Below are 19,129 nucleotides of genomic sequence, written 5' to 3' on the forward strand. Positions count from 1 at the left end.
GCATCATATATCAATGAATAAAATGTACAATAGTATATAGAAGAATTTAAAATGAGTATGTTTTATTGGTATAGCAAATTGGTGTTGTTGTGGTTTTGTTCCAGTGTTCCACGTCTTACAAGCTTGGCTGTTTTAGTGGAACACTGTTTTCCATCATTGTGATTATTTACTATTTTTGTTGCCATGGCAAAGTGCATTGTTTCTTTTCTACGACATTATTCGTGTATAATATACTTTATATCGTATTGAAAAAATCCTTTATCAGACGAGTGTAAGAGAAATGAAAAAAAATTGTATCACTTTGGATTATGTCAACTTTTTCTTTTCTTTTTGATGATGGAAATAAATAAACTATTGAATTGAATTGAATTGAACGTTGACAGTTATTTCATAGTGCTAGGTTCGTACTGCCATGCATGGCATATGATTGCGTAACCTTGGATTTTCCAGTAGTGTTTTCTTTTTCGTGACTACGAAATAGAGTGAAATCATAATGTTACTGAGTTGAACAATATTGAATAGCAAGGTTGTCCTGTGTCAACTTTTGTTGTTTGCAGTAGGTTGATATCAAAACAGTGAATAATTGTCTTCGCACCTACGTCTTTCCGATTCCATGCGGGATGTTTCCAATAATATTGTTACTAGGAAGAAAAGTTCATAATACCTTCCAGCCACCGTTTGATCGGGGCTCGCATATGCTGACATACCTCCGTATATGCGCACATAGGACGTCTGCCAAGGCACAATTTTCACCACGTAAAAGAGGTAAATACAGTGCACATACAAAAATAGACGATCTTTATTCAGTTCACCATGCTGAAAAAAAAAAATCAATAAATTCAATCATTCACTTAATCACTGAACACACACACACACACACACACACAAAAATGATTGGTATAAAGAATTAAAGGAAGACAATATCCCAGTCAAACAATCTACACGAGCCAGTTCTGGGTTCCACTTTGCACATAAGCAGAAAAAAATTAATGTCGTTATACTTTGTACCAACAGGGCATGTTGGCTTTTCATTTCACTGAGTGAAGCATCTATGATGTCATGCTTATTCAAGTGATCCTAATAAATGGTGCTTGGCAACACATCCACCTAACATCAAGGGTGGTATTTGGCTATATCAATAGCCAAAAAAGATTGTTAATTCATTCAACGCAAATTAGTATAATAGAATGGAAGCGTAACCAAAGTGCTAAAATAATGACTGACTCTTCTAAGTCACCTGGTCTTATAGCAAGCTTCACAGTTTGGACATAAATGATGAATTCCAGAAATTGTAAAACCGAGCAAGCTTACGAGCTATGTCTCTTTGAAAGCCAATGAAGTGACTAACCAAATGAGACAAACAAAACAAAAAGAAAGATCATCAGTTTTGTACCCATAGGCACACGTGCGAACTCCAAACTGGATGATCTCAATATTCATAAATGTGATTGTCGCCCTCTATAGAGCATTTTTATTTTGAAGTCGTGGCTCCTTTATTCTGAAAGTGATTTGCTGAAATTTTAGCCTTAACCTTTGAAGTATAACACGGCATAAGTGTATTGGGTTTTCCTGACATATTAATTCATTCGCCTTGACCTTGCGTGGCATTGAGTTCTTTCTCCTGCCACTAAATGCATCGAGGAACAAGAGTTGCAACTCAAACTTTTATACAATCGTGCAAAAAAGGGCTCACTTTGTGTCCAAAGACGCCTTGGGTACAAAAACATGCATTAGCTATCTCAAAATGGCTGTCACCATAGCAACCAGGCATAAAAAAACATGCCTGCTTGTAATAAAGAAACACTCCTGACTGTAAGTCATTATTTTTGCAGCTCATTGTGTTCAAGAAAAACGGAGAAAGAGGTTTTTAAAACAAAAGCAAACAAAAAACAAACAGGCAAACAACAAATTACATAAACTAGCTCATACAAACTGATCAAAGCAAAACATACCAGACATAACCAAATCAAAATTTGTCGAATTGAACATTGAACATTATCACGCTGATACTCATTTTGATTCTCATAAAAGCCATACCCTAACAATTATTCTTTCATAAGATTGTTCTGAAAGGCTTTCGTTATACACTTACTTACATTTTGGGCTGGAGGAGTTAAAGGGATAGTACAGTATTGGTGGAGATGAGAATTGGGTTTTTAACTTTTTGCGAGATACCAAGAAAACACTTATGATATAGTACAGAACATACCATTTTAAGAGGAATTCAAAGTTTATTTGACGAAGATCGGGTTTGGAATGACTGAAACATCAAAAAACAAAGTAAAACAAAGCGATCGTAATAAAGTGTGGGTCCCACACTTTATTACAATCGCTCTTTTTTTGATATCTCAGCCATTTCAAAACCAATTTTCATCAAATAAACGTTGAATTCCTCATAGAATTACATGCTCTTTCACATTTTATAAGAGGTTTCTCATCATCTCACCAAAAATTGTTAGAAACCTGAAATTAGGTCTCAACCATAACTGTACAATCCCTTTAAAGTTAAAGACCGACGTACATTCTTCTTTGAACAGTTGATGGATGGAAGCAGAATGTGCTGATTGATTTCAACGAATATTTCGCCCCTGAATTTTGAAACTGTAAGCAACGCCATGGCGTAATCACGGCATCCAAGAGATCTTAGACAGCGCCACCTACTGGCAACATTGAGCGGCCCGTGTATAGTCACACAGGACATGGTGAATAAACCTTTTCTGTAAAGGCACATGGTAGGAAAAGTACATGATTGAGTAAAATTTCCCAAATATATGATACAGTCATTAACTATTCAAAGTCTTTCATGTTCATATCATGGTTAACCAACTTGTGTCATTTCAGTTCTGAAATATTCAAACCGTGCACCGGGTCCCAGTAAATAATGTGTATTCATCATTCATATATTTTATTGTTATTTTTTCGGAACATCTAACTTAAACCCTCCCATCCCATTATAACCTTTCATTAAGATGCTAGTGTTAATTTGGTGATTATTTTTTCCCTGCATTATGTTATTATCCTTGGTACGACGAAGTGATTGAGCTAAAAAAAAAACAAAAAACAAATCCGTTTCAAGGTGTGAGGCCATCATTACTTTTGACACTCTCTTAATCCACACACGTACATGATTATGCCCTCATCCCCCGCGCTCTCTCGCGTGCACACACACACACACACACACACACACACACACACACACACACACACATAATGAGATTTTGAGTGCAAATCCCGTCTGGTACTTGACTCATTAACAAGATATACCATCCCTCTCATGACCAGGTATTGAGCAACAAATTAGGTAATTCCTACAATGTACCGATTCTATTATGGGGTAATGATGACAGTGTCAGGGCTTGTTTGAGCAATCTGGGAAAATTCGACCAATCTTATGATGACTATATCACCCGATTATTACAATCTTACTCCTTTTTTAATATAGATCATTGTTATTCTAATGATAATGAACATTATCATTTGATGAGCATGACATCATGTATTATTTAATTTTGTTATATTTGACGTGGTTTTTCTTTCATCGAGAAATATGACATTAAATTAAAAATTGAATTGAATTGAATTGAAATTATCATTTTACTATTGTTGATATCTGGGGAGGATGTTATCATGTTCGGGATTTTTATCGAGTTTAACGTTAAGGTTTAATTATATGGCGCAGATCTCCGGTTAAAAAGGACAAACAAAACCGCAAGGGCGATATTATCTGATGCGGTTGGAACCGGGGGTGAACACGGTGAGCAATCGGTGTCCACAGATATTTGGGATGCATGCTGTTGTTTAGATCTAGTTTCCATGGCGATCAAAGGGTATGACGTCACACTTTGTAGGGCCTACTGTTTTTAGTCTATATTATTGATATTATACACCTAAAACGATATACATCGAGAAAGAGTGATCTTTCAAGATAGCGTAATTTGCAGTAATGTGAGGTAATTGTTTATTCACAAGTTACATATGAAATATTGTTGCAAGTTCTTCTCATCTACTAGAAATAATGTCGAATCGTCGCTTCAAGAGAGTTTATTTCCAGTTCTTTTTTTAAACAAACATCATTACTCTGATGTAAATTCTTCTCATACATCCAGTCGAAGTACAAGATCAATTTAATTCTATGTTCTTGATTCAACGAATTTTTGATCTTAAACATCACTACGTTACAGATTATGTTTTCAATACATTACTGAACGAGGAGTGGGGCACGTGTGTGAATTTTGAGCCAGCGCGAAAGTCTCAAATAGCGGGGATTTCCCCTAGAAACAGTGGGTCACATGACCCTGATGACGTCAGGCTGTGTTGCACCAGGCACGTGTCAATGCGTAGAGTGTGTTCAATTCCGCTCCAACTGCGCATAACAGCAAGCGAAAGTTTCTTGAATCTCGTTGAGTACACTGAACTCTATCTATGAGCTCGGCTAACACACACGAACACACCGTTCGATTTCTGAGACGAAGAATACTGTACACTCCGCTCATTCAAATCGGCTATACACGGAAACGGTGCAGAGTATATTGCAGACACACACACACAGAGCCTGAAGAGATCTGAGGACTCAGCGAGAGCAGACGATTTGCACCCTTGTTTCGTTTTCTCCACGGCGGCGGCGCGCGAGCAAAACAAGGAGCACAGCTGATTTCGTCGTTGTACAACAGAAGCCTGCTGCCTGCCGCACACACAGTCCGTGACAAAAAGCCATGCGCAGATAGCCAGGAGGCACATCTCGCATTGGAAAAATATGGACATCATGCAATTTTGAGCTGACGATCGTGCACAAGAACTTGCCATTTGCTCAGGACTGTAGATTAAATGTTACGGAATAATCATCGGCTAGTCAATGTGGGTAAAAATGGCGGAATCTACAGCCAGCAAAACTTGCTTTGTCGCACGGACATACGTCATGGTATTGCTCGCAGGTAAGGATGACGTCTTTGTTATTGTTATTTCCTGTAGACGAAATGGAAGATGCTGCGTTGTATAGACTCTCGCCCTTTGTTTACCTTGATCTCTGTAATTAAAATTTCCCTCCTGCAAATCCGGCACCCTTCCAGGTGTAACTGTAAAATGGCAATCGTCAGGAAAATTGCTTGCGTCGCTTGATTGCCGTCCATCCTTTTATCCATCTCTTCGTACTGTCTCCACTATGTAATTAACGCATCCATTGTGACGCAGGGTAGGAGAACCCCTTTGTTTGTGTTCGTCGCTCCTTCTAAACGGCATTATTTGTACCGTTAGAGGTGGTTTATCATTATGTGGACAAAGGAGAGGAAAGATTTTGGTCAGCAGACAGTTTATTGTTTTTTTGTGTGTGTGCGTTTGTGTGTTCATCCATAATTACCAACCTTTACAAAGGGTGCATTAATTAAGGTTACTGCATGACAACGTTCATGTTGTGTGTGCGCGTGTGTGTATCGAGCAAACTGTGAAACACAGAATACATAGCTCACATGCCACCATTGGCCATGGATCGCAAGGACGTTAATTACCCTATAAACGTGTATAACACGCTCATCTAACTCAGTTGATTTATGGCACATGTTATGCCTGGATCACGAGATTGCAAAAAAAAAAAAAAAAAAAATGTTACGTGGTTCGAGATGGATAGACCATTGTTTCATAATCTGCCAATACTGCACTATAGAGCATATAATTTTGATATTGCACAGAGTTAGTGCTTTTTTTACTCTACGCTTACGCTGGCGTGTGCACATCCCACAGTTCGCCAAACAAAGCGAAAGCACAGATACTGTACGATGAGTGTCGTGTAACATTATTTTGTACAGAGCAGCCACTGAATTCGACCAAAAGTGAAAGCAATAGTTGTTTGTCTGTCTGTCTGTCAAGGAGTTATTATAACTCCATGGTCTGTCTGCCTGTTTTGTAGCTCCATGGTTTGAGGGCATGTGTGATTGTTTGTATATTCGTATGGCTGTGTTTTTATGTGTATCCCCGTATCCCGGGATGTGTATGATTTCACAATATTGCTTGGCTCGTTGATTCCGTAATGAAATATTCCATTGTTTTTTCCCCCTCAAGGGGCAAATGCACATGTTTTGATATCAACGCAACAACTGTGTGTGTGATTTTTTTTTTTTTTTTTTTTTACGTGTGCTCTAATTGCATTGTCTTGTAAGTTGTAGGCTGAAAATGTAGCTCGATCATCAACGTTTTGCCCGACATTGTTAGAATGAAGACATGATTAGTGCCTCGTCCGCAATAGGATCTATTCGCCGGTATAATTGTTGTGCTGAATGACCCTGATTAGCTGTGGTATAGCTGGAAGGGTAATTGTCAATGCACAATTCAGCAAATACATACGTAGTCATGACACATATCATAACAAGGTATTGTTGCGCTCTTTTTTTTTTTACTGTGAACCATAACAATTGTGTCAGCTATACAAGCCCGCGGCGATATGGAATTGCTTAATCTCATTACACAGCACCTTTCTATATCTACATTATGTTATTAAGGCATCAAAATCACAAAGGGGCATTCCCCCAACCATGAGCAGTGCATTGTGGGATTGTTGTAGGTGTTGAAACATGACTACAGGATAAGGAATAACTTGGAGCGATACTCTATCTGTACAGACATCCTGAGTTGTGGACTGTGAGAAGTGGTAATATCTTTGCTTCTGAATGAAGATTTTTTGTCATCTCGTTCCTTCTAAGATACAGTGGGAGTTAGGGGGATTTTTTTTTGTTCAGCAAAGCGTCCACATGGTGTACAAGCTCATTCATATTTTGTTGTGGGCCTATCACACACATGTTTTTACGTCACACAATTACATAACATTGTCAGACGATGTTTCTCGGAAAGCAATTGAGTCCCGAACTTTCCCGTTTATGTAAGTAAGGGAATTAGTGTCCTTGTAGCTGTCCAATTTATAATATATGGCGCTTGACCTAAATAGTGAAGTTTACGTTTTTCCTTATAAGATTAGAATCCTGTGCGACATAAACACTAGCCATTCTAGCTGAATTGAAGTTAATGAATGCAGACTCGTATTTCATTGTGATACACGTAGTACGTACATTGCACTGTCACTGTGTCGAAAAGAGGTTACAGCATAATTGTGATCATAAACGCCTTTCTGCTTTGTTGTGCATGCAATGCGTACATCCGCACACAGAACATCGAAATAGTGAAAGTGTTGAATGGCAGCCCCTTGTAGTTAGCGCTACACTGTCTATACATAGCAAAGAGCATGTCTGTAAATAAAGTACAATGTACAATGTACTGCTGTTGTGCTTCATTCTAGTTTACCATTGCAATATCTGTACATGTAGGCCTATGTGTATGATTGTTATAATAAATAAGATCTAATACGCCTACATTGTATGTTGACGGTCATGACTCTGGGCTTGAAGGGTCGGCCAAGGACTGCATGTTATAGCGATAAGTGTGCTGTTATTTATTAAAGAGCTCTTCTATTACACATGTACACGTATTTATACCAGTGGGTATACATGTTTACATGTTTTCATGGACTTCCCGTCCATGTTTCGATGCACGACCGCACATTGGATATACGATACCTGTACCATGTCACAGTCTGAGCACAGAATAATTAATGTACGTCTGTTATATGACCTTCCAAGAGCTAGCACGTGCTTTGGGTATTGACCTGGGAGTTAAGTCAAGTAGGGACCTATGTTATTATTCTGAATAAGATCGAAAGTAGTGTATCGTGTAGCCTACAATGTGACTAGCACGCACCGGCACGATAAATGTTACATGATTACTGTATACGTCGATTTTCCTGTCTGTGTTGTATGGCATACTCGTAGAGCAAGTAGAATCAGATTCGTTGGGCAAACAGAATATTAGGATGCCATGATCGCTGCCTCCTGTATAAGTTTGCAACGAAATGGCTACTTTGATAAATCGATTTTTATTATTTTGCATTGCATTATTTGCATTGGTCTTTGTAGTGGAGACGGGAGAAAGAGCAGGATAATGAAATAAAATGCAATGATTAAATATAGGCACATTCTTTCATGTTGCTGTCATTCCACCCGTTCAGATGCAATCCCTTTGTTTATATGCTTATGTCATATTGCACAATTTTGTCGGAAATGAAATCACATGAAATGAATGAATGAATGAATGAATGAATGAATGAATCCTTGAAGTGAACATCTCAGATTCCTTTACTTACTCCGTGGAGCTACAGTACATGTAGCTCCATGCTTACTCATATTGACTTTCGGTGTCTTTAAAAAAAAAAGTTTTGTTCTGTATTGTGACTTTAATGATAACGGATAAGGAAAGACATATCGACATAGTACAGTACGCTATGCACAAATATCAACTGCAGTTGTCAGACGATTATAGCATATACAACACACTACCTCATGACTGTTGTGGCCAAGTGAGCCTACTTTTATTCCCGTAGCTAGAGCGATGTCAACAGTTTGGCAATGTGTGACGAAAATAGATTGATCTGTATGTGTGTGTGTGGCGGGGGGGGGGGGGTGCAGAAGTTGTTCTTTAAACAAATTTCGACACGAGATGAAATAACTGTGTGGAAATGTCGTCCACAATAGAAGCAGCCAACCATGCGGTTCACGTTTTCTGTTTGAGCCTTGACTAAACACCATGCATTTGAACCCAGTGACTAATCGATTACTGTAGTTCTCTTTTTTTTTTCATTTCTTTTTTTTTTAGCTTCCAATCCCCGTGTGGTGTGCACTGAGGCAGTGTATAATACCAGGGAGGTTCGTCTCACCTCCCTGATAATACCACAGTTTGCGTTGATTGGTGAGCTGACTTCACCCAACATCTTTTCTGTTTTATTTTGTTTTGTTTCCTTTTCTCCTGCCAGAGTGAATTGTGAAATGAAATTTGCATACAATACTCCCACGGCCACACACACACACACACACACACACACGCACGCACACACACACAGACACAGAGTAATTGTGTTTGTGCGTTCTCTCTTTATTTCGTCAAAAAGGAAGCCTTAATAATTATGAAGCTGATCATCTCGGACATTGTTGTTATTCCGCGACATAATCTCGACCTCTACAGAGACAAAGGATGTTTGGTAACAAGACCGGACTTGCTTCAAAGAAGTACACAAAGACCAGGTGAACCGCTGACCTGTAATTTTTATGTCCTGGGCGACGCAAATAATGCGAAATCGCGAAAAAGTCGGTCGAAAGTCGATCATTTTCATCTACAATATAATGATTCCACTATTTAGCTATCTCCCCCCACCCCCGAAAAAAAGAAATATAGATAAGAATGATAAATTTTACATGTTTTATTATCTTGAGATATAGGGCCCATACGTTAAATTCCAGACGCTATACTTATTGTAGGCCCTATATATGGCTCCTTTATTGGCAGGATTTAGTTACACGCATTTTGTTTAAATAAATGTAAAGGGTCTAGCGGAATCCCATTGTGCGATAAGTTGTCTCTTTGCTTTTTGAGTGCCCAGAAGTTTGCTGATTTACTGCTAGTAATATTTTGGCGCTATTTCAGTGGAAAGTCACAGATCGCGATGTCATTCTGTTACAAACGATAGTGATTTCACCTCAAGAGGCTGGTTTTTTGTTATCTTCAAATTAGGCGGAATTCTCTCAAATAGGACAGCGTCTAGAAAACGTTCCATTGACTAACAGTGATATAGAACTTATAAGAATCAGTAAAAAGAGAGAAAATAATCCTACGACCACTTTATCACCGCACGCTGTCTCCTCCCGTTGCACGACTTCTCACAACATCCATGACGTCCATCTTGGTTACGCCATCGTGACGTCATAGATAATGGGTCAGATCATGTAATGTCGCGATGCAGGCCCAATCCTGGGGCGAGGTGTCTGTTCCCATTTGGAATATAGACAGATTTGTACTAGTAACTATGTAAAACTACGAGTGATATTCCGTGCAGGTGCAAAATTTATCAGGAGCCTTTTGCGTTTATAGCAGGGTCTGATTTTAACTACGTCATCAGTCACGTGATCAAAATAGCATTCGGCTACTATAGTATCATACACACGGTCACTAGATAGGAAGTCCGTGTTAGATGATGACTCACTCGCATTCAAATCGTCACGTGCAGCGTTGCTTTTATGTTTTGCAAGGAATGAGATGGAAAGGACTCTTAACATGAAAACATCTCTGCTTGGTCCATGCGTTTTCTCGTGATATGGGTCCATTTTATTTCTGCAAAGAGTTGTGGAGCCTGTTACCTTCGTCTGCATTAACTTAAAGGACAAGTTCACCTTCATAAACATAAGGATTGAGAGAATGTAACAATATTAGTAGAACACATCAGTGAAAGTTTGAGGAAAATCAGACAATCCGTTCAAAAGTTATGAATTTTTGAAGTTTTTGTGCAGTAACCGCTGGATGAAAAGACTACTGCAGTGTGTGAAAAACTTAGATGTCACATGCGTACAACAATATAAGGAAAATATAAAGAGAATTTCACAAAATTTCATCTTATGAAAAAAGTACACATTCCCCCGACTCGTTACCGACAAATGTTATGGGTAATATTATTCCCCCTGCATTTAGAAAGAGGCAAGTCAAGTGCTCTTTTATTATGCGAAAAAAGTGAAAATATGTTGAATTTTCTTTATATTTTCTTTATACTGTTGTACGCATATGACTCACAAGCTGTAGTAGTCTCCTCATCCAGCGGTTCCAAAACAAAAATTTCAAAAATTCATAACTTTTGCATCGATTGTCCAATTTTCCTCAAACTTTCACTGATGTGTTCTACTAATATTGTTGCATTCTCTCAATCGTTATGTTTATGAAGGTGAACTTGTCCTTTAATTCTTTCCCTGAGGGACGCTCTGAGCTCTCCAAGAAGTCGAGATAGAGTCATCCTTAGTTAGGTCTGGCCTCTGATATTTGAATCGTCAGAGGCAAGTGTAGTCATTACAGGTGGAATTGTAAACCATTTCCATCACGCGCGCAAGTCTTGTCCTTGGTTGTTTATTTGTTTGTTCGTGTGTGTTTTTGTGTGTGTGTGTGTGCGTGTGTTTCTTTTTCGATACAGGTGTGTAATTCCGAAGAGTACTACAGTGTACGTCTTACTATGGAGATAGGTAGTTCCACGGTCTTACGATAGACCCATTAATATAGTGGCACCTTAAACAACTGTCGAGTATTGCATGCATATCTTCATGGACTGTAATAGGAGGAAGAGGAAAAGGATAATTAGGTCCTGAGGAGGAGAAAGAGGAGGGGGAGAAAGAGGAGGGAGAACAGGAGGAGGGGTATGAGGGAAAGGAGGAGGGAGAAGGGGGTAAGTGGAGGAGGAGGAAGAAGAGGGATAAGTGGAGGAGGAGGAAGAAGAGGACGGGGAAGAGGAGAACGAGGAGGAGGAGGAGGAGGAGGGGGAGGCAAGTGGGAATAGAGGAATGAGGAGAGTGAGGATGAGGAGAATGAGGGGAAGGAAGGGAATGAGGAGGAGGAGGAGGAAGAAGAGGAGGGGAAAGCAGATGGGAGGACTGGGGGAGGAGGAAGGGAACGAGAAGGGGGAGAAAGAAGTAGAAGAAGGAGGAGATGAAGAAGAGGTGGAGAAGAAAGAGGAGGCTATAGGAGGAAGAGGGGGAGAAAGCAGAAGGGGTGGAGGGGAGGAGGAAGGGAATGAGGAGGAGGAGGAGAAAGAAGTAGAAGAAGGAGGAGATGAAGAAGAAGAGGAGGAGGAAGAGGAAAAGGAGGAGGGAAAAGCAGATGGGAGGAGGAATAGGAGGAAGGGAATGATAGTGATCATGATGATGAGGAGGAGGAGATGGAAGATACGAGTAAATGTGTTCAGAAATGCCAGGATGTAACAGAAATGCATTATTATGCAAGCAGACTCTCTTCCAATATACTCAGTATTTGCACTAACAGATTAATGTGAAGCCTATTGTGCGACTTGCATTCGTGATCAATCAGTTAAGTTATACGATTATATTGATTGTCAGAATAAGATATCTGTCTGTCACATTATGAAAGGCTGTTTGCATTCATTTTATATCTCCCCTGTCCAGCTTAATGTGGACTCACAATTGCTGGTACTCGCTAACAATAAGAATAATTTATATCCGTGTGATTCAGTGATGATGATGCTGGTATCGAAATTAGACTACCATTCCAGTCGTTTTTTTACATATAGGTTTAATAATACACTGTAACTCGGCATTTTCCAATTTGCAGAGTCATTGACTTGAATCCATATCAAGACGCACGCAGCGAAAGGACGCTTCATATAGGCTTTCCCGGTCTTATCTATATAAAAATGTTTCAGATGTCAAATTGGCACAAGTGGTCTAGAAATGAAATAAAACGGTTCACAGCCAATGACAGCCTCGGAAACGCACGAGCACACACGCACGCACACACAAAATGAACGGAACAACAGGACAAAGAAGCATAAATAGTAGTGAAATTTGGCTGTTTATATAGGGCATGCAAGGTTATTAACTGGTAATGTGGGCCTATATGGTTATACAGGTGTGACCGTGAACCATGATTTCCTTTTTGAGACTGACACAGAGATATTTTTATTGGCCACAGACAAAATCCCAAAAGATTGCAGCATTCATCCAAACCCGTTTCTTGTGTTACCTCTTGGTTTCCGTCCCAAATTACATCTTGAAGTCATTAGTTTATTGTTTAAAGTGCATCAATGAAGAAAAGGGTATCCCACTCGACTCAACAATCAGATATTTTGTTTTAAACCAATTTTGTCTCTGCCTTGATTTTCCGTAATTGTCTCAAATTTTGCCGGTCGAGGAGTCATGCCCGATAATAATAATTCCAGGATTCGGGGTATAATATACCCATCACCTACTTATATGAAATTGTGAAGCAATTAACGGGACAGTTATAATTATATGATTACAGCTGTATTAAATGGAAATGATCTGGATCATGGGGGGGGGGGAGGGGTAATTAAACGATTATTTACAATAGGCCATGTCTTTGCATTCTAATAGTGAAATCGGTTTTGCAAATGTCACTGAACTTGAACTTATAGGCGCAATCGTTTCCGCGACAGTTCATATGATAAAAAAGGTAATCCAAATTTAGAGAGCTGCTGTTTTGTAATTGTCAACTATGGCACGTGTATGGAGAGTGCAATGTTGGATGTGAGGAAAGGGGGAACTGTAAAGTCTTCTTTCCATTGTACTTAACTGTGTTGATAAAATAATGTCAAGCATGACTGAGCATATAAAACTTTAAAGACACAGACAATGACAAGTGCACTTTTTTCCAGCTGCAGGCTTATGTTTAGGGTTTTTTCTCTAGCCTCTTATAATTTATACCTTGTAAGGGTCCATAACCTTCCACACGGCCACCTGTCGGATAACCTGGGCCCTATTGCATAAAACCCTTACCACTGGACTTACCGCTCCTTTCTAGCGGTTAAAGTCTTCAAGTTAGCGGTAAATTTTACAATCCTTGATGTTGATTGGCTGTGACGCCTAATTTTGACGGTAGTTACCATTGAAATTCAATGGTAAGTTTTATGCAACGGGCCCCTGGTCACTCCCATTGAAAGGCCAACACACACAATCTATATTTCTCTGTTCCATATTCAAGACTTGGTCTGTCGATGCAGGGAGGGGAGATGCTATATTGTGTTGAATATGAACACAGAGAAATTGACTGCGTGGAATTGCCTTTGTCGGAGTTACGTGATTATCCGTCAGGTGTCCATGATCAAGTAGGTTATGGACCATCAAAGGTAAGAAGAAACACTTAAAGGGGAAGTCCAGTCCAAAAATAAGTTAGTCTGATAAAAAAAGATTCAAATTTTACGAGTTCAACAGTAAAAGTTTGACTGAAATTGGATAAGACTAGTGGTTGAACTAATTGTCTTACAAAAAAAGGTAATTTCTGAACCCCCGTCTCAAACAAAATAATACCATCCTTTTAAGTTGTGCTGATTGAGGAGACAGTTATCGATAAGCATTTCGCTTGATTGCGATAACGGTCTCATGTGTCTGTTTTCAGTGTATATTAAAGGGATTGTATAGTTTTGGTTGAGACCTAACTTCAGGTTTCTAACATTTTTTGGTGAGATAATGAGAAACCACCTATGAAATATGAAAGAGCATGTAATTCCATGAGGAATTCAATGTTTATTTGATGAAAATTGGTTTTGAAATGGCCGAGATATCCAAAACAGAGCGATTCTAATAAAGTGTGGGACCCACACTTTATTACAATTGCTTTGTTTTACTTTGTTTTTGGATGTTTCACTTATTCCAAACCCGATTTTCATCAAATAAACTTTGAATTCCTCTTAAAATGGTATGCTCTGTACTATTTCAAAAGTGTTGTCTTGGTATCTTGTAGAAAGTTAAAAGCCCAATTTTCATCTCCACCAATACTGTATCATCCCTTTGATTGTGTCGTCTGCGTCCCTCCCCTCGATCATCCTCCTTGTGTCCCCTTCACTCCCTCCTTTGCTCAGTTCACCGTCCTGTTTTATATATACCATCATTATTAAGCTGTTCTTTCCGTATGATCTTCGTCATCATCCATTTCAATTGCACCAAACCATATAATGTTTTCTTCGTCATGTCATCATAATCATCACCACCTTAATTTTCTCAACATTATCATCATCTTCATATTCTCCAACATCATCATCATCATCATCACCGCCGCCACCATCATCATCATTACCATCATCCCCATGTTCCACTCTTGTTACGCAATATCCGTTTACCGTTGAAGCCATAGAAAATTCTTCGTCATAGTGATTGTTATTTCCTCGTTCAGACGTGGAAAAGATGGGATTAGCTTCGCCTAGCCACCTACTTACCCTAATTTGCCTCGTCGAGTCTTCCCATCATCCCCTTGCTATCATTTTTATGACCGCGAAAAGTTCAACGCTCAGCGTTCGCGCCGCGAATCCGGATACAGATGCAGATGCATTTCAGGTACACACAGAAATCCTCAGGGCTCCATTATGTCTCCTAAGCTTTGCATACACAATCTACAATCATACCTTTCAAGGGTCTGGCAAAAACTATGAGTTTATGAAAAGGAGTAAACAGTCTTTCAAGAGGGCAATTGTATATCAAATTTATTATACCCTCGGCAAGCATCGGTTATGGTGAAGTTGATTGTGACTTTGCCTCGGGGGAAAGTTGCTATTTTTGCCTATTAATGCCATCATAGTTTGCTAGTGCCAAGAAAGACATTGAGTTGTTTGATATCCCTCATAAGCATCTCATTACAAAGAAGAAAATAATAATGATGAAAAGAGAGATAATATCTTTCTTGGATCCAGACAACATGTACTGTGAACTTTCTATAGTATATCATAACTACGACATTCACCTTTGATAACGAGCTCCAGCGTAGACTTACCAGAGAAGGATGTGTAGGACTCGAATGTGTCGGCCTAAGGCACTAGCTATCCAGATCATCGTCAAAATCGGCTTTTTATTTCCTTAAAAAATCCCGAAGAACAGGAAGCCTGCATACCCGATTTGTTTCTTTATGTTTTTGTTGTCGTTTCCTTTCGTTAATTTCAATAATTCTCCCAAATATAAAAGGTCAGCCATTTCACCAAGATCACTTTCCTCTCACCTCCCTGACTGGGCCGACATCAAATGATAGCATTGCTCATGTGAGCTCGCGCGCTGCTCTTATGCGCGCGCACTGCAAATTAATGTAAGAAATTTTAATTTCCGTCGCAGAACCTTTGACCGCTGAGTGATCATGGATTCCGAAATGTGCTGTATAAATAATATCACCTCAAATAAGAGATCATCTCCCGCTGCCATAGATTTCCAGTAAACCTATACTGCCCTTTTCGTATTTTGTGCAATATAATGCAAAAACAAACAAACAAACAAACAAACTACAGTATACATGAGAATATAGTACACATTACTAGTATACGATTGTCGCGAATCACGCGCTGAACAACGTTGCTGAATATGAGAGTATACGTGATAGACCCCCCCCCCTCTCCTCTACCCCGCCTCCTTCCAAAGTTTAGTTTTCGCTTTAAGTTGCTGCTGTGTTGGGCAACCTCTGTTGAGTTTTCTGTTTGTCTGGGGTAACATTTTATTATACCAAGATACGTTCATAGGAATTCAGTACGCCTGATTTAAACCGGACAAGCGCTTAGTCAATGCCAGGACATGGCAACCTCAACCATACGTAGTAACCTCCTTGTGGCGCAGTTCAGACTCGAAAGTTGCTCAGTCACTTCACAAAATTTCCCTAGCATTCACACGGGCTCTACACTGATGTTCTCAGAAAAACATTTCTCAATAACATGTTTTTCCCCGATCTTAAAGGGATGGTATAGTTTTGGTTTACATGGAGGTTCAGGTTTTATTATTATTGGGGTTTTTTGCGAGATAATGATTAGAAACCACTTATACATGAAATATCAAAGAACATACAATTCAAAGAGGAATTTAAAGTGAATTTGATGAACATTGGTTTGAAATATCTGAGATATCAAGGAAAAAACAAGATAAAAAACAGAGTGGTCCTTATAAAAGGTGTGACCTTTTATTACGACCTTTTGTTTTTGGATATCTCATACATATCAAAACCGATTTCATCAAATAATTTTTTATTCCCCTTAGAAAAAAAAAAACCTTTTGCATGCTCTTTAATATTCATAAAGTGGTGCCTAATTATCTCGCAAAAAGATAAAATTTGAATCCTCGTTTCAACCAAAACTATACCATCCCGTTAAAGGTGCTCCCATTGTGACACTGCATGGTCTGAAAGAATATCGCTGCTTTGTGGTAAGATGTGTTTTGTTTGCAGTCCGCTATGAATAAATTCTCAACCTCTCTCCGTGTGGGACATTACGCTGCCTGTTTTTGTGTAAGACAACAGTTAATTTGTATGTATGCATGTGGGTATATGCATGATCAGGCACGTGATTATTTTACTGAGGTGGGAAGAGAGTCTTTACCTATAAATGAATAAATAAATAATTGTGAATTTATATTGCGCAGTTTCTATGAAGCATATATACTCAAGTGCGCATAACAATAGGATATAATCAAAGAAAAAACAATCAGATTCATAAGGAAGTAACACAATCTAATTCTTAACTGAAATTCATACAATGTAAAAAATACAATCAAAGGACTGATAATTGCATAATCATAATTCCTAAAAGATATCTGATATCTGGGAACCATGAAGATAATATACTAAACTGTGACTAATGGAAATCTTTCATGAAATAGATGTATTTTAAGGGGATTTTGAAACTGTTGATTGATGATGTATGTCTGATTGAGGGAGGGAGGTTATTCCCAGGGAGGTGAGACCCTATTATTCCAGAGTCACCTCCCTGATTATACGATCTAGAAATGCTCATCGGGCATAACAGGTGAATGCGAGGGGAATTTTGTGAAGTGAGTGGGCTGTATAAAGACATTTGGGGCTGAATGGCACCACACATGCTTCTATGATATATGTTTGAATTTAGGGGTAGGTACTAGAGGCGTAGGAGGCAGCTGTGCCATTGTATTGATTGGCCAAGAGCTGTTCACACTGAGGAAACATTTTGAATTGAATGGACTCCCCGTCCCAACCCCTGTATGAATCAGTCAAAAAGCGCTGACACATCAGCGCAATCACCGGCAGACTTGCGGAAAAGCAAAATAAACTGTAACAAAAGGTTACCTCCGATTTGAATTTGTGGGTAATTCCCACCATAGACCTTGCTAAAAAAATACAGAAGAAAAAAAAAAAGCTTGTCACACTAAAATAAGCGTTCCTAGATGGCGACCACAAAAGTTCTTGTGGTCGCCATTTACAATGATTTAGGAACATCGGTATGATGAAAGGATTCACGGAGTTGGGAAGTTTGAGTAATATAAAAACTACTTTGTCGACACTCTGCCTCAGATTAAAAAAAAAAAAAAAATCATTACCTTCGCACATTCGGGATGGTACAATATTTGTTTGTACGAACCCACATGCCTGCCTGTTGCTTGCGAGCATTGTAATGTTTCCTTTTAAGTGACCATGCGATATAAGTCCGGGGGGGGGGGGGGGTGAGGGGGTAGTATGTGCTCGGGATGTTTTCCGCCCATACACGGTCAGGATTCCCACCCCCCCCCCCCCCCCCCCAAAAAAAAAAAAAAAAAAAAAAAAAAAAATCCGCTTACATCCTACGCAACATCAATATGAGAAAATGGTGGAAATAATTCCGAACTCTTCACGTGTGCATGTTCACGTTACATCATAGATGTATGACGAAATAATGATATAGCTCATATATAGCCCCATAATGAAATGTTAATTGTTGGATGACTACTGTAGGTTGAATGAGGTCAAAGTTCAGTTGGCATGCATGGTGGACTCCGCCGAATGACTGGTGAATTTCCTACATCAAGTCGAGTTCGTGAGCCAAATCATAATAGAAACTTCTTAACCAGTCGATTACACCGCCACCTCCCAGATTACACTAAGTTTGAGAGTCACGAGATACAAGTGTATTTGGGTGTGACCTTCACCCGAGGTGGGGACACTTGAAATTGAGGATGCAGGGTAAAGGATGAGTAAGAAAAATAAATGAATTGTTGCAAAACGCGTTTGCGTTTTGAATGACGTTTGCCATTGTAATGTTATAGCGCTCAGCTATATCTTGGATGTCCTTTGACCAAAATTGGTTTTTGAAGGGGGTGGCTAGTAACTGATCAGTGGGAATCAGTGGGAATGCTGGGGGATGATTGTTCCAATCCTTGTGTGATTCATTAAAGAGTATATCTATTGTTGTGTGAAAATTATTTGGTTCAGAATGGTCTCATATTCAAGCAATGTGCAGTTTAATGTTTCCAGGTTAGCGTGCCTGGTCAGTGACGGGGCATTAATCTGCACATTACTTGAATATTAGACCGTTCTGAAGCAAATATTTTTTCACACAACAGTAGATATATAACGTACTCTTAAATAAATCCCACCAAGGATTGGAGCAATCATCCCTCAGCTTTCCCACTGATTCCAACTGATCGGTTACTAGCCATCCCCTTTAACTAAAAGTCTGGGTAGGGAGGTGGGAAGAGACTAGCTGCTAACGTGTATTGGTATTCCATGCTTAGTGCTGTTATGTGACAAGTTTTAGACATCATTTTTCATATACTAGTACATT

The 19,129-nt window shown here is 39.2% G+C and overlaps 1 protein-coding gene across 1 annotated transcript in view; it reads left to right on the forward strand.

Moving 5' to 3' along the window:
- The first annotated feature begins 4,758 nt into the window (after positions 1 to 4,758).
- Positions 4,759 to 19,129, forward strand: part of LOC139719549 (uncharacterized) — a 31,472-nt gene continuing 17,101 nt past the window's right edge. The window contains exon 1 of the mRNA XM_071630961.1: positions 4,759 to 4,931. Within this exon, the coding sequence (XP_071487062.1) occupies positions 4,853 to 4,931 (79 nt within the window). The 5' untranslated portion in view covers positions 4,759 to 4,852. The remainder of the gene's footprint in view (positions 4,932 to 19,129) is intronic.

Source organism: Diadema antillarum, unplaced genomic scaffold (assembly GCF_040938485.1).
Source record: "Diadema antillarum isolate AM-2024a unplaced genomic scaffold, OU_Dant_1.0 scf00000112, whole genome shotgun sequence".
In the NCBI taxonomy this organism is placed as follows: domain Eukaryota; kingdom Metazoa; phylum Echinodermata; class Echinoidea; order Diadematoida; family Diadematidae; genus Diadema; species Diadema antillarum.